General features: G+C 42.2%; 1 protein-coding gene across 1 annotated transcript; it reads right to left on the reverse strand.

Annotated features, from left to right (window-relative positions):
• Nucleotides 1-7,625: 7,625 nt before the first annotated feature.
• On the reverse strand, nt 7,626-9,462 carry LOC115118493 (mediator of RNA polymerase II transcription subunit 7-like). The gene is made up of 2 exons (XM_029647099.2): nt 9,356-9,462; nt 7,626-8,821 (listed from the first exon to the last, which is right to left on the reverse strand). The coding sequence occupies exon 2, from the start codon at nt 8,810-8,812 to the stop codon at nt 8,063-8,065; it is 750 nt and encodes a 249-aa protein (XP_029502959.1). The 5' UTR covers nt 8,813-8,821; nt 9,356-9,462; the 3' UTR covers nt 7,626-8,062.
• Nucleotides 9,463-25,923: the final 16,461 nt, after the last annotated feature.

Below are 25,923 nucleotides of genomic sequence, written 5' to 3' on the forward strand. Positions count from 1 at the left end.
TATATATATATATACACAGTACCAGTCAAATGTTTGGACACACCTACTGATTCTAGGGTATTTCTTTATTTTGGAGAATAATAGTGAAAACATCAAAACTATTAAATAAAACATATGGAATCATGTAGTAACCAAAAAAGTGTTACACAAATCAAAATATACTGTATATTCTTCAAAGTAGCCACTCTTTGCCTTGATGACAGCTTTGCACACTCTTGGCATTGTCTCAACCAGCTTCACCTGGAATGCTTTTCCAAAAGTCTTGAAGGAGTTCCCACATATGCTGAGCACTTGTTGACTGCTTTTCTTTCACTCAGCGGTCCAACTCACCCCAAACCATCTCAATTGGGTTGAGGTCAGGTGATTGTGGAAGCCAGGTCATCTGATGCAGCACTCCATCACTCTCCTTCTTGGTAAAATAGCCCTTACACAAGCTGGAGTTGTATTGGGTCATTGTCCTGTTGAAAAACATGATAGTCCCACATTGCGCAAACCAGATGGGATGGCGTATAGCTGCAGAATGCTGTGTTATCCATGTTGGTTAAGTGTGCCTTGAATTCAGTGTCACCAGCAAAGCAACCCCACACCATCACACCTCCATCTCCGTGCTCCACGGTGGGAACAACACATGCAGAGATGATCCATTTACCTAATCTGCGTCGCACAAAGACACAGTGGTTGGAACCAAAAATCTCACATTTGGACTCATCAGACCAAAATACATATTCCCACCGGTCTAATGTCCATTGCTCGTGTTTCTTGGTCCAAGCAAGTCTCTTCTTTTTGTTGGTATCCTTTAGTAGTGGTTTCCTTGCAGCCATTTGAAGACCTGATTCACGCAGTCTCTTCTGAACAGTTAATGTTGAGATGTGTCTGTTACTTGAACACTGTGAAGCATTTATTTGGGCTGCAATCTGAGGTGCAGTTAACTCTAATGAACTTGTCCTCTGCAGCAGAGGTAACTCTGGATCATTTCCTATGGTGGTTCTCATGAGAGCCAGTTTCATCATAGCGCTTGGTGGTTTTTGCGACTGCACTTGAAGAAACTTTCAAAGTTCTTGAAATTTGCCAGATTGACTGACCTTCATGTCTTAAAGTAATGATGGACTGATGTTTTTCTTTGGTTATTTGAGTTGTTCTTGCCATAATATGGAATCTGTCTTTTACCAAATAGGGCTATCTTCTGAATACCACCCTACCTTGTCACAACACAACTGATTGGCTCAAACACATTAGGAAGGAAATAAATTCCACAAATTAACTTTTAACGGGGCACACCTGTTCATTGAAATGCATTCCGGGTGACTACCTCATGAAGCTGGTTGAGAAAATGCCAAGAGTGTGCAAAGCTGTCATCAAGGCAAAGGGTGGCTACTTTGAAGAATCTCCATTTTAAAATATATTTGGATTTGTTTAACACTGTTTTGGTTACTACATGATTCAATGTGTTATTTCATAGTTTTGATGTCCTCACTATTATTCTACAATGCAGAAAATAGTAAAACATAGAGAAAAACCCTTGAATGAGTAGGTGTGTCCAAACTTTTGCAAAAATAGGTTTACAAAGAATATATATATATATATATATCACATTTACATAAGTTTTTAGACCCTTTACTCAATACTTTGTTGAAGCACCTTTGGCAGGGATTACAGCATTGAGTCTTCTTGGGTATAACACTACAAACTTGGTACACCTGTATTTGGGGAGTTTCTCCCATTCTTCTCTGCAGATCCTCTCAAGCTCTGTCAGGTTGGATGGTGAGCGTTGCTGCACAGCTATTTTCAGGTCTCTCCAGACATGTTCAATCGGGTTCAAGTCCGGGCTCTGGCTGGTTCACTCAAGGACATTTAGAGACTTGTCTCGAAGCCACTCCTGCGTTGTCTTAGCTGTATGCTTAGGGTCGTTTTTCTGTTGGAAGGTTTACCTGGCACCACGCCGTCAGAGTGCCTAACTCCTCTCTGTAGGCCATCTCAACGTTACTGGGAATCAGGCCTACTACTGTTGTGTCGTCAGCGAACTTGATGGAGATGGAACTGTGTGAGGCCATGCTGTCGTGGGCATACAGGAGGGGGCTGAGGACACACCTTTGTTTGGCCCCCAGTGTGAGGATCAGTATGGAGGAGGTCATGTTACCTACCTTCACCACCTGGCCCAGACATAGAGGAAAGCTGGGACAAAAAAATGAACGAGGCGAAAGTAATTAACAGATCAATTTTCTCAGATAACACAGAAGCTAGAATGACGTATTGAAGTCCAGCATGTTCCTAAGTTTTGTTTTCATTAATGTGTATGATATAGCCCATTTTCACTGCACCAGTTTAAACTAGCCAGATAGTTTTGAGGAGATGGGATACTCCATTGGAATCGTATTAATGGCCATTGTCTACATTGCCCATGCGTCTTCAATTGGCCACACGGTGCATTATGGCCTATTCTGGGACAAGGTGAGCTCTCCTTTAAGCAGTGAATGGGAGTCAATTGGGCGCTAGCTCAAAAACCCAACATTAGCATGAATATCATGAACCAGAAGTACATTACAAATCTTTTCCGAGATTTGAGATAAATCACATGATCTCTGTGATATTCTATAGGTTTGTAAAAGTGATATTACATACTTTCAAGGACAATAGGAAGGTTTCTGAACATTTGCCACGTTCAAAACAACTGGGAACTCGGTACTCGGAAATCTTAAGACTTCCGACTTTAGTGCATTCAAGACAACTGTAAACTTGGGAAAAAACAAGCTCCAACTGGGATAAATTATTTTGAACGGTCATCCAACTCGGAATTCCAAGTACGGAACTCTGGCAACTTTCTAGAGCTCCGACATTCTGAACTGACATTCACTGATGTCATGATTACATCTCATATTTCTCTGAGTTCCCAGTTGTCTCGAAAGCACCATTCTACCCTGACTTTGAGAAGGGATTGCGTGGTGATTGGTCGACAGTCTGCTGGGTGAGGCATAAAATGGTTCATGTAAGGGTTAAGGTAACCCCCCAGGTGGTGAGGGTAGGCAACAACATCTCCTCCCCGCTGATCCTCAACACGGGGGCCCCACAAGGGTGCGTTCTGAGCCCTCTCCTGTACTCCCTGTTCACCCACGACTGCGTGGCCACGCACGCCTCCAACTCAATCATCAAGTTTGCGGACGACACAACAGTGGTAGGCTTGATTACCAACAACGACGAGACGGCCTACAGGGAGGAGGTGAGGGCCCTCGGAGTGTGGTGTCAGGAAAATAACCTCACACTCAACGTCAACAAAACTAAGGAGATGATTGTGGACTTCAGGAAACAGCAGAGGGAACACCCCCCTATCCACATCGATGGAACAGTAGTGGAGAGGGTAGCAAGTTTTAAGTTCCTCGGCATACACATCACAGACAAACTGAATTGGTCCACTCACACTGACAGCGTCGTGAAGAAGGCGCAGCAGCGCCTCTTCAACCTCAGGAGGCTGAAGAAATTCGGCTTGTCACCAAAAGCACTCACAAACTTCTACAGATGCACAATCGAGAGCATCCTGGCGGGCTGTATCACCGCCTGGTACGGCAACTGCTCCGCCCTCAACCGTAAGGCTCTCCAGAGGGTAGTGAGGTCTGCACAACGCATCACCGGGGGCAAACTACCTGCCCTCCAGGACACCTACACCACCCGATGTTACAGGAAGGCCATAAAGATCATCAAGGACATCAACCACCCGAACCACTGCCTGTTCACCCCGCTATCATCCAGAAGGCGAGGTCAGTACAGGTGCATCAAAGCTGGGACCGAGAGACTGAAAACAGCTTCTATCTCAAGGCCATCAGACTGTTAAACAGCCACCACTAACATTGAGTGGCTGTTGCCAACACACTGTCATTGACACTGACCCAACTCCAGCCACTTAATAATGGGAATTGATGGGAAATGATGTAAATATATCACTAGCCACTTTAAACAATGCTACCTTATATAATGTTACTTACCCTACATTATTCATCTCATATGCATACGTATATACTGTACTCTACATCATCGACTGCATCCTTATGTAATACATGTATCACTAGCCACTTTAACTATGCCACTTTGTTTACTTTGTCTACATACTCATCTCATATGTATATACTGTACTCGATACCATCTACTGTATGCTGCTCTGTACCATCACTCATTCATATATCCTTATGTACATATTCTTTATCCCCTTACACTGTGTATAAGAGAGTAGTTTTGGAATTGTTAGTTAGATTACTTGTTGGTTATCACTGCATTGTCGGAACTAGAAGCACAAGCATTTCGCTACACTCGCATTAACATCTGCTAACCATGTGTATGTGACAAATAAAATTTGATTTGATTTGAGGTAGGTGTTAGGGTTTCTCACTGAGCACACACCTGGTTGAATTAATGTTGTTTCCATGTCATTTCAAAGATATTATGTTGGACAAATGTGGAATAGACGTTGAATTGACATCTGTGCCCAGTGGGTAGGGAAGGGACGTCCCAAAGCTCATTTTAGTTTTCATGAATTCTTACGATATAGCCTATTTTGACTTTGTGCCTGTGGTAACTAGTGGAAACCCCATCTTCTCCCACTGTCAGCCACTGGGCTTCCTCTCATCACATTTGGTGGTGAATGAAAATGCCAACCCGAAACTTCAGATTTATACGTCCAATGAAACATCTGTCTGTGTTAACGAGGCAACACTCCATCTTAACTCCTCCTCCACATTTACTGGATTGGTTGAACAGTGCAGAAGAGAACCTCCCCTGACAGGTTTTTTCTTCTTTTCAAGACGTCTGTGCTAGGGTTTGTCACAAATCACCACAGCCACAAAGCCAAAATTGGGCTATTGTCAAAATTCATGAAAAATAAAATTGGTTTCGGTCTTAATTTAAGGTAACGGTTAGTAATAAGGTTAGCAGTGTGGTTAAGGTTAGGTTGAAAACCTGGGATGCTGGTGAGGGGAGGACGGCTCATAATAATGCGCAAATGGAATGGCATGTATTTGATACCATTCTACTGATTCCGCTCCAGCCATTACCATGAGCCTGTCCTCCCCAATTAAGGTGCCACCAACCTCCTGTGATTTAAAATGTAATAAGAGAATTGATAGAAACAGGCGCGGTTTATGACTTTGCAGCTGTGACAACCCAACGACCTGTGCGGTTGCCAGAAGATCTTTTGTTTCTTTAACGCCTGCTAGGTTAGTCCATGCACTGCCTTCACCCAATCTGGGTTTGTCCAAATAATCAACGGCAAAAACCCCAAACAGGAACAACTGCTGCTTGTAATCACATCATTCTATGTGAGCCTTGACATGTTCACACCGTTTCATCTGTCCATGAGTGATTGTGCAACAAAAAACATATTAGATGATTACTACAGCCTACTTGGCATTCCTTTAAACCCAACAAAGATATGTGTTTTATAACAGCAGGGCAGGCTAAGTTGGCATCCCCATATAACCCAAATCAAATTGTATTTGTCACATGCTCTGAATACAACAGGCGTAGATCTTACAGTGAAATGCTTACTTACAAGTCCTTAACCAACAATACAGTTAAAAAAAAAAAAAGTGTTAAAAGTATTTACTAAAATAAACTGAAATAAAATAACAAATAATTAAGGCGCAACAATAAAATAATAGTAGCAAGCCTACATACAGGGGCACCGGTTCCATGTACAGTTCTTCAGCTAGCTCCCCCTCCTCGTCCTACAGTAGTCTAAATATAGCTGTAAACTCTCTGACCTTTCCCCCTTTGTTCTCCATGGCACAGGTAACACACATTATGTATGTCAGGGTTAGCCTAATTAGGGTTTCATCCCTGTTCCATCACAACACCTTTCCCCCGTTGTTCTCCATGGCACAGGTAACACACATTATGTATGTCAGGGTTAGCCTAATTAGGGTTTCATCCCTGTTCCATCACAACACCTTTCCAGTTTTGGGGTAAATCACTGGGCGTGTGTCTCTGGCCAAGAGAAGGGTTGTGTTTTAAATGGCACCCTATGTTGTTTATTTAACCTTTTATTTAACTAGGCAAGTCAGTTAAGAACAAATACTTATTTACAATGATGGCCTACCCCTGCCAAACCCTGACCCGGATGACGCTAGGCCAATTGTGCGCCGCCCTATGGGAATCCCAATCACGAGATTCAGCCTGGAATCAAACCAGGGTCTGTAATGACATGTATTGTGCTTTCTGTTTCTGTTGAAATAAAACATGCCTGATGTGACTACAGACTTCACAGACATGTTGAATCAGAGATAGTAGTATCTAGGCTACATTAAATGCAGAAAAACAAGGCAATTATTTCCCAAAAAGTTCAATAACAAAACATGTTTTCATAACACAGGAATGGAAATTCAGATTCACATTTCACGGGCAGCGGTATATCTGTCCTCATTGATCCAAAACGAACACCACATCAATTCAATGCTTGTATGTATGCCGTAATAAGGGAATTAGAATCCTCCTAGGGGTTCAGTGTATCTGTCTGTCTATGGGACTAATGTACTAACATACTCAAATCAGTGGAGGTTGTTGGGAGGAGCTATAAGAGGACAGGCTCATTGTAATGGCTAGAATGGAATCAATGGAACGGTATCAAACACATCAAACAAATGGAAACCACGTTTGACTCCATTCCATTAATGCCATTCCACCAATTAATGTCCTCCTGTATCTCATCCCACCAGCCTCCTCTGACTCACACCTTATCTTACACAACAAAGGCTTGCCTGCAGTACTAGCTCAGCCCATGTTCTATAAGGTTTCAATGTCTTTGTCTGTCACCACCAATGAGCAATCTCACGTTACTGCATGTTTTAGTAGTTACATAGCACAAACCTAGTCATACACTATGTAAATGATCCCAGTAATTGAATGGGCAAATTCCCATTTCAGAAACACTGCCTTCTTTAGGGTACAGGGCACTGTGTTGCCAAAAGGTTTGTGATTTACCCACTAAATTGTTGGGAGCATTTACATAGTGAGAGACTAGTTCTATACAGTTTACTCTGGCTCAGTCAGCACCATCTACTAAAATGTTTGGGTGTGTACCAGCTCATGCTGTTCACTAGGCTAGGGGAAACTTCATCCCAGTGTGTCTGTATGTCACAACACACTAACCTCTGTCTCTCTCCAGCCAAACAGTGACAGAGACTGAGGTAGTGTAGCACGTCTCTGACTGAGACATTAGCTCACATTGCTACAAGTATAAGCTTACATAGCAAGCTGCTACACACAAAGCTTCACAGACTAAACCCTTCGTCTAACAAAGACTGTTGCAGTATCACTGACATTCAATCACATTAGGTTATGACATGTGAATAGAGTTCAGGTTTGATCATAGTGCAAGATCTTTTCAGAATTCTTAGACTACATAGTGTAATGCAGTGATTCAGCTCCTAAACCTATAGATTGTTTGTTCACACACACACTCATCGAAGGTATGAAATATAACTAAGTAGAAAACAGTGGTTTCTAGTCAGGAATCAGTTTTAAGACAACCTGAAAGGAATCCGTAGGACCCACTAGTGGTATAATTCAACCAGTCTTAGATTAAAACAGAAAAACGGGTGGTAGGCCTAATTGTCTAATACAACAGTCAACCATGATAGTGAAAATGAATCATATAAAATTTAATTAATCAATTATGTTACAGGACTTGGAAGTTGCTTTATTAACTTATCAAATTATGAATTTTAAAGAGCATCCAAAAGTTAATGATAGCCCAAAACAATTCTGAACAAGGAAGGTGTGTTCTCATTGTCCATGACATTTCATAGTCCATGAAAAATACTATAAAACTGCACAGCGTATGTGATCAGAACTAGATTAAGCATACGACACAATTAAACAGACCAATAACAGCAATAAAACAAACAAACCAAAACAAGAGAAACCTATATTCAGCAAGGTGAATCATTTTGATTCTGAACATTATAGAAATATAATGAAGAGGACTCGAATAACAGACAATCTGTTTTACAGAACACATTTCTATCTGAACGTTCTTCATCATTGCAGCCTTCTATAGAGACCCCAGCCCTAAATACAAAACTCAGGCAATCTCGTCGATAATACTACACATTGCTGCATCCTTGTCCCATACTCTGTCCTTCTTAGCAGCACCACCCATGCTTTTGTCCTGTTGTGGTCCAACAGCCATACAGCTAGCCCCAGCCTCCTCCACTTCCATGGGCTCAGTCTTTAGCCTGACGGCCAACCCCAACGCTCCACCACCCCTCGCCCCATCCCCTACCCCACTCGAGGCCTCAGTCTGCAGCAGGTCATCGGGCAGGGAGGCCAGGCATCCCTGGATCATCTCCATGACCCTCTCCAGATGTTTCTGGAACCTCTCTGCAGTCTCCAGGCGCTGTCTCTTCTGCACTTCCATCATCACCCTCAAGGTCTCTCTGGCCTGGTGCGGACGGTACTCATTGATCAGATGGTGCATGTGGACAAACAATAGCTTCAGGTCCTCCAGCTTCTCCTCTCTCTTTATACTGCCAGGGCTCTTGATCAGGATGTCCAGGAGATCCAGGAAATTCACCAGGATGGACATGTTGAGCTTCTTGAGCTCCCGTTTGTGGTGGAACTGCATGGGGTGGAGCCGCTCGATGCCCTGGCTCTCCAGCGGTCGGATGATCAGGTCGTCGCACTGGAACTGGTTGCCGAACATCATGTAGGTGTCTCGAATGGGAGGAGGGGGTTTGGGGGCGAGCCCCTTGCGGATGTTCTCGTCAGTGTACTCCTTGATGTACTGCATGGGAGGGGGAGGTAGGGCACTCACCTGCTGTGGTTCACCCATGGTGGAGGCCTGGATAGAGGAAGATGAGATGACATTTCTTATAGCCTCCCACATTACTTCATCATCCCACTTTGCCTTTATAGTAGTCTTGTCATTGATAACAAATAAGCTGGGGAAAGAACCTGATGGCTATTATCCTGCTGATTTACAACGAGGATGGCTTACCTCTCTATATAGACTGTATTATCAAAGATATTTATGACAATTTATAGGGTTTCCCCTATTAATCTGGTAACAGTAGTTAGCTTTGTGAGATACCCACCTTGTCACGCATGCGCGTCTAGCTGGTTAGCTAATTAGCGTAGCTAGAAGTGTGTAACGTTACGTAGGACAGCTTGACTACGTTGTCTAAAGGTAACCTGCTGAGCAAGGGGGACTAATGCGCTAGTTACAAGCCTACAAACGGATTGTGAACAATCTAGCTAGCTACAGTATTTTCAGTTGATTCAGTATCTAGCGAGCTAACGTTAGCTAGCTAACATGCGAGCTTGGCAGACTTGGAAGTCATTTCACAACAAGGAATGATACAAAGGAAAAACATACCTTTCTATCGCGTCATCAATTACTGCGTTTAATATAGACTGAATTCGCCACCACAACTAACGTTATTGCTTTTCACAAGAAATGTGTTTGCCCGACTTCGCTTCTCGTTTCCCTTTCATGCCCGTCAGCCCATCCCATTGGTTGGATTTTTGATTGACATGATTTGTTAGCAGTGCGGATTGGCCAGTTTCTCGTCAGTAATGCACGATTTGATTGGTTTTCACAGACTGGCGGCTTCATTTGATGTATTTTGGCAAGTTTATTTAAGTGTTTCATCCAACACACTTGTACAATGTAAAGGTTTGTAACAAAGTGGCGTAAGAGAGGTCAAAAGTGCGATGTTCAATCTGACATAAATTAATGTCTCATTGTGATGGTCAACATACAGGTAGGTAACTGCCATAATAAAGGAAACACCAACATAAAGTGTCTTAATGGTCCAATGCAGCTGTTTATTTAAGTGATAATGCCCGATAAGCCGATGTTTGGAGGATTTACTGGCATGGGTGTTTGTCTCCGGCTGGCAAACCCTGACAATATATCCTCCAAACACCGGCTTCGAGGGCATTATCATTTTTACACAACGGGTTACCAACATATTCAAATAATGATTTACATATTTTAATTAAACACGCTATTTTATAAATGTATTCATACAATTTTATCCTTCCACAATATTTAGTCCCGAAACAAATCTAGGGTTTCTACCCAAGCCGGCTGGTCGTTCGTTCTATCGGTTCGGTTGCCTGAGAATCAAACCTGTCGTTACGTCTTTTTTCCCCGGTATAATGATGCAGGGTTTCACCTGGCCAAGGTTGCCAGGTCCAGTTCATATATCTATCCCAATGACCACTCAAAACTACAGAAAAGTCATGAAAATTAGCCCACTTTTTTCACAGCAAGAGAGAAGTAGCCATATTTATGCAATAAATCCTTTTCCCATAACCTTATCGAGCCAATTAAGAAGGAATATCGTAGTAACTTGTAACGGCGTTAGAAGCAAGATTCGGTTCTCTTCAAAAGACGAACTATTTGGAGCTATGACATGACCCCCAAAAAGGAACTGGAATATATCCTAGAGAAAAGATCATTTGCCTTTATAAACTCCCCAGATCATTTTCTAGCAATGGATCCCGATTTAACCCATTTGACTTTTTGTATATGGCCAATATACCACGGCTAAGGGCTGTTCTTCTGTATGACCCTACATGGAGTGCCTGGATACAGCCATTAGCTGTGGTATATTGGCCATATACCACAAACACCCGGGTGCTTTATTGCTATTATAAACTGGTTACCAACGTAAAATCGAACAGTAAAACATATATATATATATATATATATATATATATATCATACCACTGGTATATGGTCTGTTCTAAACTGGGTGGTTCGAGCCCTGAATGCTGATTGGCTGACAGCCGTGGTATATCAGACTGTATACCACTGGTATGACAAAGCATTTATTCTTACTGCTCTAATTACGTTGGTAACCAGTTTAAATAAATCCCCTTTGCACATGTGCATGACTATTGTATAGATTAATCCGACAGGAGAGTTGGAGTGATGAAAGTTGGTCAGAGGATGTCGAAATCTCACACAATTTTCTGGCAATTGTGCTGTTATTATGTGACAGATGTTAAGACTACAGCCCGTTATAAATGGCCCATTTGCCAGATTGACTTGTCACTTGTCATTTCAATAGGCATAGGCTAGACTAAAATCTGGGTTTATGATTGTAATTCCATTTTGCCATGCAGGTAGCCTATAACCCCTCATAGGCATCTATTTTCAGATAGTCTACAGTAGCCTAGACAAGATGTAGGCAAGATGTAAACTGAACGATTTAGCAGCTTCAAAATAACATACGAATTTATTCAACATGAAAAGTGAGGCGATTTTGAGGTAAGAAGTGCCTGTTTCCAAATAGCCTGCTGGGATAGGCTACTGAGGATGTGTTCATAATTTCAAACACTGAATTAAATATTAATATATATGCATTAATATCTATGCATTATCTATACATATTGACTTTACCCTTACCTACATGTACACATTTCCTCGACTAACATGTACCCCTGCACATTGACTCGGTACCGGTACCTCTTGTTTATAACATCGTTATTGTTATTTTATTGTGCTACTTTTTATTTTATTTTTTACTTTAGTTTATTTAGCAAATATTTTCGTAACTGCATTGCTGGTCTTGTGGGCTTGTAAGTAAGAACAGCCGTGGTATATCAGACCGTTTATCTGTTGTATTCGGCGCATGTGACAAATCAAGTGTTATTGTATTTGATTTGATAATACATTTATGAACTGAAAATACTTGACAACAACAGCCAGTGTTTATTTTTTTAGATGTATTTTTACCTGTAGTCAAATCTGACCACTGTTACCGTCAATCTAATGCGTTTTATCAACTTATCCGCAATAGAGCTTTGATAACTTCCAATTTAATTAACTAAATATTTCCTTTAATATTTAAATAATAACACAAGGCTATAAATAATAAATACACGTAAGTGACACTAGTGGCACAAATGGATTTGCAGTGACTTCAGTGATATCGTAATTTCAACATATGTATTGTATGAAATGGTAGCCTTCAATGGCATATACATGAATAGGCTACTTGATGGCCAACAGAGGCAAGCGTCTCATCATAACTTCCATTTCAAATTTCCGCTCGGGCAGCCCCCGAGACCCAAGAACTATGCAAGCATAAAACACTTTGCTTGATAACGTTTTCCTTAAACAAAGTCAACATTAGAATGCAGTTTTAAAAACCTGCTAAAACAAGGCTCACTAGCTGCCAATAACTGTAGTGCTCTCTCAACACACACACACACACACACACACACACACACACACACACACACACACACACACACACACACACACACACACACATCCGGCCCTCCCCACCACGCACTCACTCAGCAACAGCCAACCTCACTGCCCGAAAGTCAGCAGCAAGTCACAGTGAAATATATCTTTTTTAAGAGAACTCCCATGGCGGACGCAGTGCAACTTAAAAATAGCCGCAAAACCTGCATCCCGAAGAACCAGCCCAACCTTACATTCAATTCGTGCATATATGTACATCATGTATTTCAGCAGATTTGGTGCGTTTTGTGCATTTTTGTGTGGTTTAATTCTTGAGAAAATACACAAATTTATGTGCTACTTAATTCGTGCGAAAAGACACGAATTGAACCAGTAGGCTACACACAAGCCTTTGCAACAACCATAGACTCGACAACCTATATATATTTTTTTTTATATATATATTTTTAATATATATTTCTTTTTACGTTATGAATATATATATATACATGTATTTTTCGCAAATATATATATATATATATATGTGTGTGTGTGTGTATGTTTGTGTGTATATACAGTATATATATATTTAGTTTGTTTTTGTTTGTTGTGAACAATACATTTTCACCCGCAACATCGTTTTCAAAATAGCCCAATTTTGCCAGAAAATCACAAACATGGCAACACTGAACCTGGCATATAAAACGTGCTCTCTTGTCAGGACACTGTTGTTCAAAGGAGCTAGCCAACAAAACAGCAAAATGATTTGTTACTTTAAAAAAAAAATGTTTTACTTATCTATTTTTTAAACTTTACACTTAATTGTTTTACACTTCTTAAAGCATTGTTGGTTAAGGGCTTGTAAGTAAGCATTTCACTGTAAGGACTACAGCTGTTGTATTTGGCGCATGTGACAAATAAAAAATAATTTTATTTTTTATTTTTTTTAAAACATGATCACTTCAAACTGAAGCTGGAAAGACTGCAGACCAGTGGCGATTTTAGCATGTAAATCTTGGTGGGGCAAACCCAACATCTTTTGATGCATGCCAGCAAAGCCACTACACAACACAACACATCCCAGCTGCCCACTGCTCTGAGGCTAGGAAAAACTGTCACCACCGATAAATCCACTATAATTGAGAATTTCAATAAGCATTTCTCTACGGCTGGCCATGCTTTCCACTTGGCTACCCCTACCCCGGTCAACGGCCCGGCACCCTCCACAGCAACCCGCCAAAGCCCCCACCATTTCTCCTTTATCCAAATCCAGATAGCTGATGTTCTGAAAGAGCTGCAAAATCTGGACCCCTACAAATCAGCCGGGCTAGACAATCTGGACCCTCTCTTTCTAAAAATATCTGCCAAAAATGTTGCAACTCCTATTACTAGCCTGTTCAACCTCTCTTTCATATCGTCTGAGATTCCCAAAGATTGGAAAGCTGCCGCGGTCATCCCCCTCTTCAAAGGGGGTGACACTCTAGACCCAAACTGCTACAGACCTATATCTATCCTACCCTGTCTTTCTAAGGTCTTCGAAAGCCAAGTTAACAAACAGATTACTGACCATTTCAAATCCCACCATACCTTCTCCGCTATGCAATCTGGTTTCAGAGCTGGTCATGGGTGCACCTCAGCCACGCTCAAGGTTCTAAACGTCATCATAACCGCCATCGATAAGAGACATTACTGTGCAGCCGTATTCATCGACCTGGCCAAGGCTTTCGACTCTGTCAATCACAACATTCTTATTGGCAGACTCGACAGCCTTGGTTTCTCAAATGATTGCTACACCTGGTTTACCAACTACTTCTCTGATAGAGTTCAGTGTGTCAAATCGGAGGGACTGTTGTCCGGACCTCTGACAGTCTCTATGGGTGTGCCACAGGGTTCAATTCTCGGGCCGACTCTCTTTTCTGTATACATCAATAATGTTGCTCTTGCTGCTGGTGATTCTCTGATCCACCTCTACGCAGACGACACCATTCTGTATACTTCTGGCCCGTCCTTGGACACTGTGTTAACTAACCTCCAGACGAGCTTCAATGCCATACAACTCTCCTTCCGTGGCCTCCAACTGCTCTTAAACGCAAATAAAACTAAATGCATGCTATTCAATCGATCACTGCCCGCACCTGCCCGCCCGTCCAGCATCACTACTCTGGACAGCTCTGACTTAGAATACGTGGACAACTACAAATACCTGGGTGTCTGGTTAGACTGTAAACTCTCCTTCCAGACTCACATTAAGCATCTCCAGTCCAGAATCGGCTTCCTATATCGCAACAAAGCATCCTTCACTCATGCTGCCAAACATACCCTCGTAAAACTGACCATCCTACCAATCCTCGACTTCAGTGATGTCATCTATAAAATAGCCTCCAACACTCTACTCAACAAACTGGATGCAGTCTATCACAGTACCATCCGTTTTGTCACCAAAGCCCCATACACTACCCACCATTGCGACCTGTACGCTCTCGTTGATTGGCCCTCGCTTCATACTCGTCGCCAAATCCACTGGTTACAGGTTATCTTCAAAGTCTCTGCTAGGTAAAGCCCGGCCTTATCTCAGCTCACTGGTCACCATAGCAGCACCCACTCGTACCACGCGCTCCAGCAGATATATCTCACTGGTTCCCCCCCAAAGCCAATTCCTCGTTTGGTCGTCTTTCCTTCCAGTTCTCTGCTGCCCCTGACTGGAACAAATTGTAAAAATCTCTGAAGCTGGAGACTCACATCTCCCTCACTAGCTTTAAGCACTAGCTGTCAGAGCATCTTACAGATCACTGCACCTGTACATAGCCCATCTGTAAACAGCCCATCTGTAAACAGCCCATCTATCGACCTACCTCATCCCCATACTGGTATTTATTTATTTATTTATTTTGCTCCTTTGCACCCCAATATCTCTACCTGCACATTCATCTTCTGCCAATCTACCATTCCAGTGTTTAATTTGCACTCACTGTATATAGACTTTTTGTTTTCTTTTGTTCTACTGTATTATTGACTGTATGTTTTGTTTATTCCATGTGTAACTCTGTGTTGTTGTATGTGTCGAATTGCTACGCTTTATCTTGGCCAGGTCACAGTTGCAAATGAGAACTTGTTCTCAACTAGCCTACCTGGTTAAATAAAGGTGAAATAAAAAAAATAAACAACACCAAACAATACATAAATTGCACTATAACAGTGACAAACGGTGCCCACAAACTGTTAGGTCCTACATAAAGCTTTTTTTTCCAGCACCATGGAGTGAATCCTTACCGCTGCTACACTTCACTATCAGCAAAGCCTTGTCTGGCAGCGATTCAGCCTCATTTACTGTCTTTAAAAAAAACATAGCTGATATGACTGACTTGCTTAGACAAATGTGATTTCTATTGACAATTGAGATGTACAAACTATGGCATAAGGGGATGATGAACAGATAAGAAGCATTCCGTAGTTTTGATTAAGACATTAATTTTAATGAGTGAGCTAGGACAGACGTAGTCAATATAACTATTTGTTCAGCACTTTTGAAATGTACAGCGACAGAATTCAGAACATGGGCGTTATATTACAATATTCTCCCTGTAAACCAAGTCAGAACCTTAGGACAAATAAAGGGGGCATATAAGCAGATAATGAAAGCTCTTACAATATTTAATGATTACATTTCTTTAAAACAGGCTATAGGTTACATGTGCACCACCAAATCAGAAAAGTAGGCTAAGTTATGAGGGGGAAAGGGACCAAATTATTATGGTGAGGCACATGGGCTACTAACAGTTTACTAAACAACATACATTTTCTGGATTTATGGAGCTTTCAAGACAATTGGGAATTTGTTTTTTTAAAAACAAGGTTGAATCATGACGTCAGTGATCTTCAGGTTGGAGCTTGAGAAAGAGGCCAGCGATCCTGACTTGGAAATCCTGGATGACCGTTCAAAATGTATTTTCCCAGTCAGAGCTCTTTTTTTTTCCTGTTCCCAGTTGTCTTGAAATCACTGAAGTCTGAGATTTTCCAGTTGTTTTGAATGCGGCGGAAGTCATGTTGGATTGACAGCATGGCCAATGTAGTCAACATTTTCTGGCCCATAGTGTTAAATGTTTATCCTTTTATGCTTGGAAAAGATACACTTAAACCCAGACTCGGACCACACACCCACTCCACTAGCAGGCTAGTGATGGCTTTGCAACACTTGCAGTTAGCCCTGATTCCTTCCAAACCACTCATTGTTGAATTAGTGATATCTAACTTGTTGGGTAATGTTTATGTCCAACTTCTTGGGTAATGTTTATGTCCAACTTCTTGGGTAATGTTTATGTCCAACTTCTTGGGTAATGTTTATGTCCAATGGCCGAAGACCACTGATACGTTTTATCTATAATTTCTCTTCATATGACAAGGATTGAAAATGATTTGCCTGTAGATTGTCAACTTGATTCATGATGATGACTGCTTGTCTTGCTTGCTAGCTAAGAGTTTGTTTGTTAACATGATCATTCCAATCAAAACTAAGGTCTATATAAGTTATTTGATGTCATTTTATCTGTGGCCAATGACCTGGAGCCTTCTTGGATGGGCACTTCTAATGAAACTCTATGGCAGCACCCAAGGGGCTTGAATGTTCAAGCTCTCCCCGTAGATTTGGCAGTGACATAGTGTCGCCATGAGTAACAAAACACTGAGCCAATCACAGCTCAACTAGAGAACATTACCAACCCCTACGCTCAGTATTTTCCGCTGGCTGCCCCACCACCACAGAAAACACTGAGCTAGGCTGGAACACCTGCATTTTGGAGCTGCCTTAACCAAGAAAGCAAAAAAAGAGACCATGTTTGTATTCGGCTTTATTAACTCAATGATTATTTGTTTTTACATGATTTGCAAACTGATATGCGACACGTATTAATGCCAAAATTACATGCAAAACAGGCAACCCAAAAATATATATATTTCTTTAGCTAAACAGGTGGGTCTCGAAACAGATGGGGCTCTGATATATAGACCAATGATAGATGATAGATGAGTTTATTAGTCAGATGCACAGGGTCGCAGATGTAATCGCAGGGTACAGTGAAATTCACATTCGCCGAGCTCCAACAGTGTGGGTAGGAAGTCTGAAGGGCATGAGGGGGACAGGTTGAGCAGGTGGCTGCCTAGTAGCTTTTCAGCAGCCTGATGGTCTGGGGGTAGAAGCTATTGGCCAGTCTGACTGTTTTTGCCATGATGCTTCTATACTGGCTGCGCCTGAGTGATGGAAGCAGGGAGAAGAGACCATGACTCGAGTGGCTGAGGTCCTTGATTATGTTCTTGCCTTCTTGCGTGTTGTAGGTGTCCTGGAGGGTAGGCATTGAGCATCCAATGGTGCATTCGGCTGAGCGTACCACCCTCTGTCGAGCCTTGTGTTCAGTGGTGGTGGAGTTGCCATACCAGGCCATGATGCAGCCCGACAGTATGCTCTCAATGGTGCTCCTGTAGAACACCGCAAAGAGGCTTACCGTGTGGCGCAGTGGTCTAGGGCACTGCATCTGTGCCACTAGAGATCCTGGTTTAAGTCCAGGCTCTGTCACAGCCGGCCGCGACCGGGTGACCCATGGAGCGGCGCACAACTGGCCCAGCGTCGTCCGGGTTAGGGAAAGGGTTTGGCCGGCAGGGATGTTCTTGTCCCAAGTCACTAGCGACTCCTGTGGTGGCCTGGGTGCAATGCACGCTGACATGGTCGTCAGGTACACAGTGTTTCCTCTGACACATTGGTGAGGCTGGTTTCCGGGTTAAGCGAGCAGTGTGTCAAGAAGCAGTGCTGCTTGTCAGGGTCGTGTTTCGGAGGATACATGGCTCTCGACCTTCGCCTCTCCCGACTCTGTACAGGAGTTTCAGTGATAGGACTGTAACTACCAATTGGATACCACGAAATTGCGAATCAAAAAAAAGAAGAATATTATAATATTAAATATATATGAAAAAAAGCTACAAACAAAATAAAACAAAGGAACAAAAAATTGGAAAAAGAAAGAAGAAGAAAAAAGGTTGAAGAATTGCTGCCGTGCCTTCTTCACCTCAGTGTCTGTGTGATTTGACCATTTCAGATCATCGGAGATGTGTATACCTTAGGAACTTTATGTTTTTCACCGTCTCCGCAACAGCCCTGTTGATGAGGATGGGAGCGTGGTGTCGTGTCTTTGGCTATGCCGGATTCATTGATAAAACATGCTATTATATAAAATAATGTCTCAGTAATTAATATCACCTGATTGAGCTAATCATGTAAATGTAATTAACTAGAGAATCGGGCACCACAAATAATATTTATAGAGCTGTTATCTTCCGAATAAACTCTTAAAGACCTAATAATATTTTACGTCAATAGCAATCAATATTAATCGTCATCTTACTTTAGTCTCATAATCTGAAAGTTGTAAATTCTTGGTTATCTGCAAGAACCCTGGCTAACAAGTTGAATCAGCAATACAAAATGGGGTTTAATTATTTACTTACTAAATACCTAACTAATCACACAGAATTCACATACACACAATTAATCATAACTTAATTACAAATTACGTCATAAAGGAAAACGTCGGAACAGATATGACAGCTTGTTACACAAAGGAAAAGGGGATGGGTTGAGTGAAAGAGCGGGAGACTGAGGAACAAAGGCAAAAGCTGTGCTATCGTAAATACAGTATCTTATGCATTATAAATTACTGCCCATTTGGAAAAGGAAAATGCAATAAATATTTACTCTTCAGTAGGTTGGTGGTAGATTGAAGGCCGTGTTGCCAAACCGAGTCCTTTGTCCTTTGAAGAATGTCTCTGGTTGTCTATTGGATAAGTTGTAGTAACGTTGTTGGGCGATAGACTGGATACTCTGTCTGTTCCTTCCTAACCCTCGTTGCATCTGCTGTTGCTAACTCAACGGCTAGGAGGTATCACTTCTGTAGTGAATATGATTTTGAACGGTCATCCAACTCGGAATTCCAAGTCAGGAACTCGGGCATCTTTCTAGAGTTCCGACTTCCCAGTTGTCTTGAAAGCACCACCCTACCGTGACTTTGAGAAGGGATTGCATGACGATTAGCTTAGCAAGCGTGACGAAGCATGACAATGCGAACTCGATTGGTCAACAGTCTGCTGGGTGAGGTCTTATGTTATACTCCATTGCCCAATTGGATTCCTGTCTCCTCCTTTCTCTAATATCTCTGAGCTGATCTCTGAGTCGGTATGTACTCTCTGGGTTCTTTGGGATGTCCCCCCCTGTAAAATGGGGGTTAGGGTTAAGGTAAGGGGTGGTGTTAGGGTTACCCACTGGCCACACACCTGGTTGAATCAACGTTGTTTCCACGTCATTTCAATGATATTATGTTGAACAAACATGAAAAGGAATTGACTTCTGTGCCCAGTGAGTTGTGTAGGGACGTCCCAAAGCTCATTTTAGTTTTTTATGAACTTTGTGTTTGTGGTAACTAGTGGAAACCACCATCTTCTCCTACTGCCGGCCACTTGGCTTCCTCTCATCACCACATTTGGTGGTGAATGGAAATGCCAACCCGAAGCTTCAGATGTATACATCCAGTGACACATCTGGCTCATTGTTCTATCTGTCTTAACAAGGCAACACTTTTTCCCCCTTTTTTTTAGCTGAACAGGTGCCCTGAATGATGGGTCGCCACTGCTGCAGACTAGCTGCACTTAGTTTTATTTGACCTGTTTTCTATTGATTTGTCTTTGCATATGTCCATAAAAATTATGCAGATTCATAATTTCAACCGGCTGAGAAAAGCTGCCTGCCTGTCTATGCGAAAGCTGGAGATCAAATTTGAATATTGAAATAGTGTTGCACATGTCAGAGAGACAGACAGCAAGGTTTATACAAATGTCCTCTGTTGAAAACTAAATGTTAGTGCAGATAATTTGAGATAATGTCTAGATGCTTTTTATTGTGGAGATCAAGTTTATAAATTGCCTGGCTGGGCTGATGTAACAGTGCATTGCACAGTCAGATGGAACAGAGTAAATAGGCATTTTAACATATTAGATTCAGCCTGTGGTAATTTGTGGAATAGACCATTAGTTTGGAATAGACCATGTCTGGAATCAGCATTCAGGATTAGACACACCCCTTATATGAATATCTATATCAAATCATTCCTGGTTAACAATTAAAGACATCTTCCAGAACTTTGGTGACTCCTAAATATTTTTAAAACCTCCTGCTTTGAGCTGGATGTGTCAATGTGCAATTCATACATGCATAAACTACGAGCATTTTTACTGTCTTACTGCAATTAGCCACAAAATCCCTAGCTCAAAACAATTTCCTGGACCAGCCCCTAGCAATTCGAGTTCATCCAATGAGCTTCAGCTTCTCGCCATATGAGTGACAGCTAGCAAGAGGCACATCATGTACACACAGTAATTTTCCTGGACCACTTTTGGCCTGTTGAGTGCTACTTGCAGAATTACTGGCTAAAACGTATGCAAAAAAATAAATGGTCAAAAATAAATAAAAATAGCTTCTCAGCGAAGAGCAATTTCTCAAGCAATAATTTTGCTCGGACTGTCTTGGTGTGGTCTGAGTGGGGAGGACAAAACTAGCTGTTATAGGCAGAGAGGTTTGGGACTTTCTTTCTTATTGGTCTATTAACTTATTTTCTGCCTGGTGACGTCACCAGGCAGGCCAAAACTCCATCCCTCCTAAACAAGCTTAAATTTCAGCTGGTCTCTTAAAAAGGCACTTACACTAAAGGGGCATTATCAAAATGTTCACAATTTCACAGTATTATTCCAACCTCATGGTGGGGAAATATATATAAAACACTGGGCCTTTAATCAGGCATCTCCTTTATTTAGTCAGTTACCTGTACTGTATATTGTGTGTATATGGAGGTAACTGCCAAAATAAAGGAAACACCAACGTGAAGTGTCTTAATAGGGTGTTGGACCACCACAAGCCAGAACACCTTCAATGCATCGTGGCATAGATTCTACTAGTATCTGGAACTCTATTGGAGGGATGTGATGTCATTCTTCCACAAGAAGTTCCATTATTTGGTGTTTGGTTGATGGTGGTGGAAAACGCTGTTTCAGACGTGGCTCTAGAATCTCCTATAAGTGTGGTGAGATTTGGTGACTGAGAGGGCCATGGTTTACATCATTTTCATGCTCATAAACCCATACAGTGACCACTCCTGTCCTGTGGATGGGGGTATTGTCATCCTACCATAGTCATGGTAGGCAAAATAATGGACTGCCCAGCATTTTCATACATGACCCTAAGCATGAGGGTATGCTAATTGCTTAATTAACTCAAGAACCACACTGGTGTGGAAGCAATATACTTTGTATCACTCATTTACTCAAATGTTTTCATTAGTTTGGCAGTTTTGAGTTTTGTAAGTGTGTGTTTAGCCTCATTTCTGGGGAGAGAGCTGCTCAGGCCCTGTGGTTCTGTGCACCCATGCAGTTTGTGATGTTTTGACTTGTGTGGGGTGTGTGTGTGTGTGCATCTTAGTCTGAGTGTGTATCTTTGCAGAATGAGTTTGTATGTGTCTGAGAGTTGGTCTCTTTCTATCTGTCATGCTCAAGGAAGTGGTTTACCTATGTCTACACTGGAAACTCACACGACACTAACTCCCAACACTCTTTTCCTTCTCTCCACTCCTCCATAGGTGTTCAGTCTAACTCTACAGCCCACCTCGCTGTCTCTCTCTCTCCCTGTCTCTCAATGTTAGCCAGGTATCTGTGTTCACTATGCTCCCCACAGTAATCTTGAAGGGGACTCTCATCAAGAAACCTCAACAGAAGCGAAGGACATCGCCCTGCAATTACAAGGAAAGATTATTTGTCTTGGACACCCAGGACCTGATTTATTCTGAACAGCGCCCTGGGGCATGTACAATATTTATTGATCAATTGTGTGGTTTGTTTGTTTAATAATTGCTGGCAAGAATTACATTTAGTTGAAATTATTTTACATTTTACAGTTCAGCAGTGTAATTTTTTTAATCAGATATTGAGTTATGAAGGAATATGACTTTACATGACAGTTGCTTTATGGAGGTTGTATTGTTTGATGTGCAAATGGTAAGTTGTGAAGATGTTAATAGAAAACTGTATTCATCTTTAGAAAAAGCCCAGCCAGAAAGGCTGCATTGAGCTCTCCAGGATCAAGTGTGTGGAGATAGTGTGCAGTGAAGTCCCAATCCCCTACAGCAACAAGTACCCCTTCCAGGTAAGACCACTGGAAAGCTAATTACTGGAATGCTAATTACTGGAATGCTAATGACTGGAAAGCTAATTACTGGAATGCTAATTACTGGAATGCTAATTACTGGAATGCTAATGACTGGAAAGCTAATTACTGGAATGCTAATGACTGGAATGCTAATGACTGGAATGCTAATGACTGGAATGCTAATGACTGGAATGCTAATTACTGACCATTGGGAACACTTTACAATGACGTTCATTTATAAATAAGCCATGACACAGTTTTTTCAAATATGCATAAATGTCTCAACAGGTTGTCCACAACAACTGTTACCTATACAGTGGGGCAAAAAAGTATTTAGTCAGCCACCAATTGTGCAAGTTCTCCCACTTAAAAAGATGAGAGAGGCCTGTAATTTTCATCATAGGTACACTTCAACTATGACAGACAAAATGAGAAAAGAAATCCAGAAAATCACATTGTAGGATTTTTAATGAATTTATTTGCAAATAATGGTGGAAAATAAGTATTTGGTCACCTACAAACAAGCAAGATTTCTGGCTCTCACAGACCTGTAACTTCTTCTTTAAGAGGATCCTCTGTCCTCCACTCGTTACCTGTATTAATGGCACCTGTTTGAACTTGTTATCAGTATAAAAGACACCTGTCCACAACCTCAAACAGTCACACTCCAAACTCCACTATGGCCAAGACCAAAGAGCTGTCAAAGGACACCAGAAACAAAATTGTAGACCTGCACCAGTCTGGGAAGACTGAATCTGCAATAGGTAAGCAGCTTGGTTTGAAGAAATCAACTGTGAGCAATTATTAGGAAATGGAAGACATACAAGACCACTGATAATCTCCCTCGATCTGGGGCTCCACGCAAGATCTCACCCCGTGGGGTCAAAATGATCACAAGAACGGTGAGCAAAAATCCCAGAACTACACGGGGGGACCTAGTGAATTACCTGCAGAGAGCTGGGACCAAGTAACAAAGCCTACCATCAGTAACACGCTACGCCGCCAGGGACTCAAATCCTGCAGTGCCAGACGTGTCCCCCTTCTTAAGCCAGTACATGTCCAGGCCCGTCTGAAGTTTGCTAGAGAGCATTTGGATGATCCAGAAGAAAATTGGGAGAATGTCATATGGTCAGAAGAAACCAAAATGTGTGTCTTTGACATAAGGGGTCAGGATATATATATATATATATTGTTTTTTTTGATACCTAAAGGGGTCCTAAAATTCTAAATCAAATAGCTAAATGATTCATAGTAGCACCTTTTTAAAACAATTCCACATGTCAACTTAGAACCCAGTGGTGTAAAGTACAAAAGTAAAAATGCTAATCACTACTTAATCACTACTTAATCACTCCTTAATCGCCTCTCCCTCCAACCCCGGACCCACAGGTAAATATGATAAGTCACCTCTATTTACTTCACTGTGCCTGTAAATGTACAGTATGTTGCTGAGTCACATTAATGCTAATGATCAGTGTTTCCCTTACATCGTGCCACTAGCGGAGGCTCTCTGACCCGGGCCAGAGGGTGGTGTGGTGGTAGCGCTACAAAACTACAGTCCCCATAAAGACACAGACCTGCCCCTTCACAAAGACCAGGAGTACATCCTGACTGACAGTTCCCACCATAACTGGAGGACGGTACAGGACCACAGAGGGTAAGGAGAGCGTGATAACCATATGACAACGCTATGACAACCCCATGACAACCCCATGACAACCCTATATCAACCCCATGACAACCCCATGACAACCCCATGACAACCCTATGACAACCCCATGACAACCCCATGACAACCCTATGACAACGCTATGTCAACCCCATGACAACCCCATGACAACCCCATAACAACCCCATGACAACCCTATGACAACCCCATGACAACCCCATGACAACCCCATGACAACCCTATGACAACCCTATGACAACGCTATGTCAACCCCATGACAACCCCATGACAACCCCATGACAACCCCATGACAACCCTATGACAACCCCATGTCAACCCCATGACAACCCCATGACAACCCTATGACAACCCCATGACAACCCTATGCCATATGATAACCTTATGACAACCCTGTGGTCCTATCTGTAATATGTATTATTGGTTTTATAGTTGTACACACCGACAGTATTCATCCCATTTTGTCCATTCCTTCAACAGAAACTCAGGTTTTGTACCTTGCATGTACTGTATATAGCGGAGAAATCCTGCAACAACTTCAACAGGTTTGAGTGAGTCTGATATATATCAAATACGATTTTCCTGACTATTTATAAAGTATAAAATAACAATTGTACCCTGTTCAGCCTTTTATTTCAGACATCTTATTGGTTGTCTTTGTTGTTTCTAATTCACATTCTTTTTTTTCAGATGGTACAACAAAGACATAACGAGAGGGAGAGCTGAGGAACTTCTGATGACAGAGGTAAAACAACGCCGACCATCTTCAACTTGGTATTAAACTGTACTACGGAAGACAGAGGAAAGACATGTTGGGCTTGATTCAATCAAAAAGCAAGGTTATCAGAATTACAACCAGACAAAACTGAAACTAGAGAGAAAGCATGTTTTTGTAATCCCTAAAAAATATATATATGCACACCACACCACACACACAGACGCACGTGCACGCACACACACACACACACACACACACACACACACACACACACACACACACACACACACACACACACACCACACGCACACACAGACGCACGTGCACGCGCACACACACACACACTCACACACGCACACACACATACATACATACATACATACATACAGTACATACACACAGACACACACAGAGAGTGAAACATGACATTTGAAACTGCGGTGCAGTTTACTCAGGTCCAGGATTTCCTGTTGTAAATATGTCATGCTGGATTTTACAGACAGATGAGACATGGTGCATGGTGACAGTGGAAGGGTTGTATAGTGTGACAGTGGGAGGGAGGGTTGTGTAGTATGACGGTGGGAGGGAGGGTTGTGTAGTATGACGGTGGGAGGGAGGGTTGTGTAGTGTGACAGTGGGAGGGAGGGTTGTGTAGTGTGACAGTGGGAGGGAGGGTTGTGTAGTGTGACAGTGGGAGGGAGGGTTGTGTAGTGTGACAGTGGGAGGGGAGGGTTGTGTAGTGTGACAGTGGGAGGGAGGGTTGTGTAGTGTGACAGTGGGAGGGAGGGTTGTGTAGTGTGACGGTGGGAGGGAGGGTTGTGTAGTGTGACAGTGGGAGGGAGGGTTGTGTAGTGTGACAGTGGGAGGGAGGGTTGTGTAGTGTGACAGTTTGAGGGTTGTGTAGTGTGACAGTGGGAGGAGGGTTGTGTAGTGTGACAGTGGGAGGGAGGGTTGTGTAGTGTGACAGTGGGAGGGTTGTGTAGTGTGACAGTGGGAGGGAGGGTTGTGTAGTATGACGGTGGGAGGGAGGGTTGTGTAGTATGACGGTGGGAGGAGGGTTGTGTAGTGTGACAGTGGAAGGGTTGTGTAGTGTGACAGTGGGA

This window comes from Oncorhynchus nerka, linkage group LG6 (assembly GCF_034236695.1).
Source record: "Oncorhynchus nerka isolate Pitt River linkage group LG6, Oner_Uvic_2.0, whole genome shotgun sequence".
Lineage (NCBI taxonomy): Eukaryota > Metazoa > Chordata > Actinopteri > Salmoniformes > Salmonidae > Oncorhynchus > Oncorhynchus nerka.

Bases quoted from the DNA above. Each gene is read 5' to 3' on its own strand.
- LOC115118493 (XM_029647099.2), bottom strand. From the start codon at position 8,812: ATGGGTGAACCACAGCAGGTGAGTGCCCTACCTCCCCCTCCCATGCAG.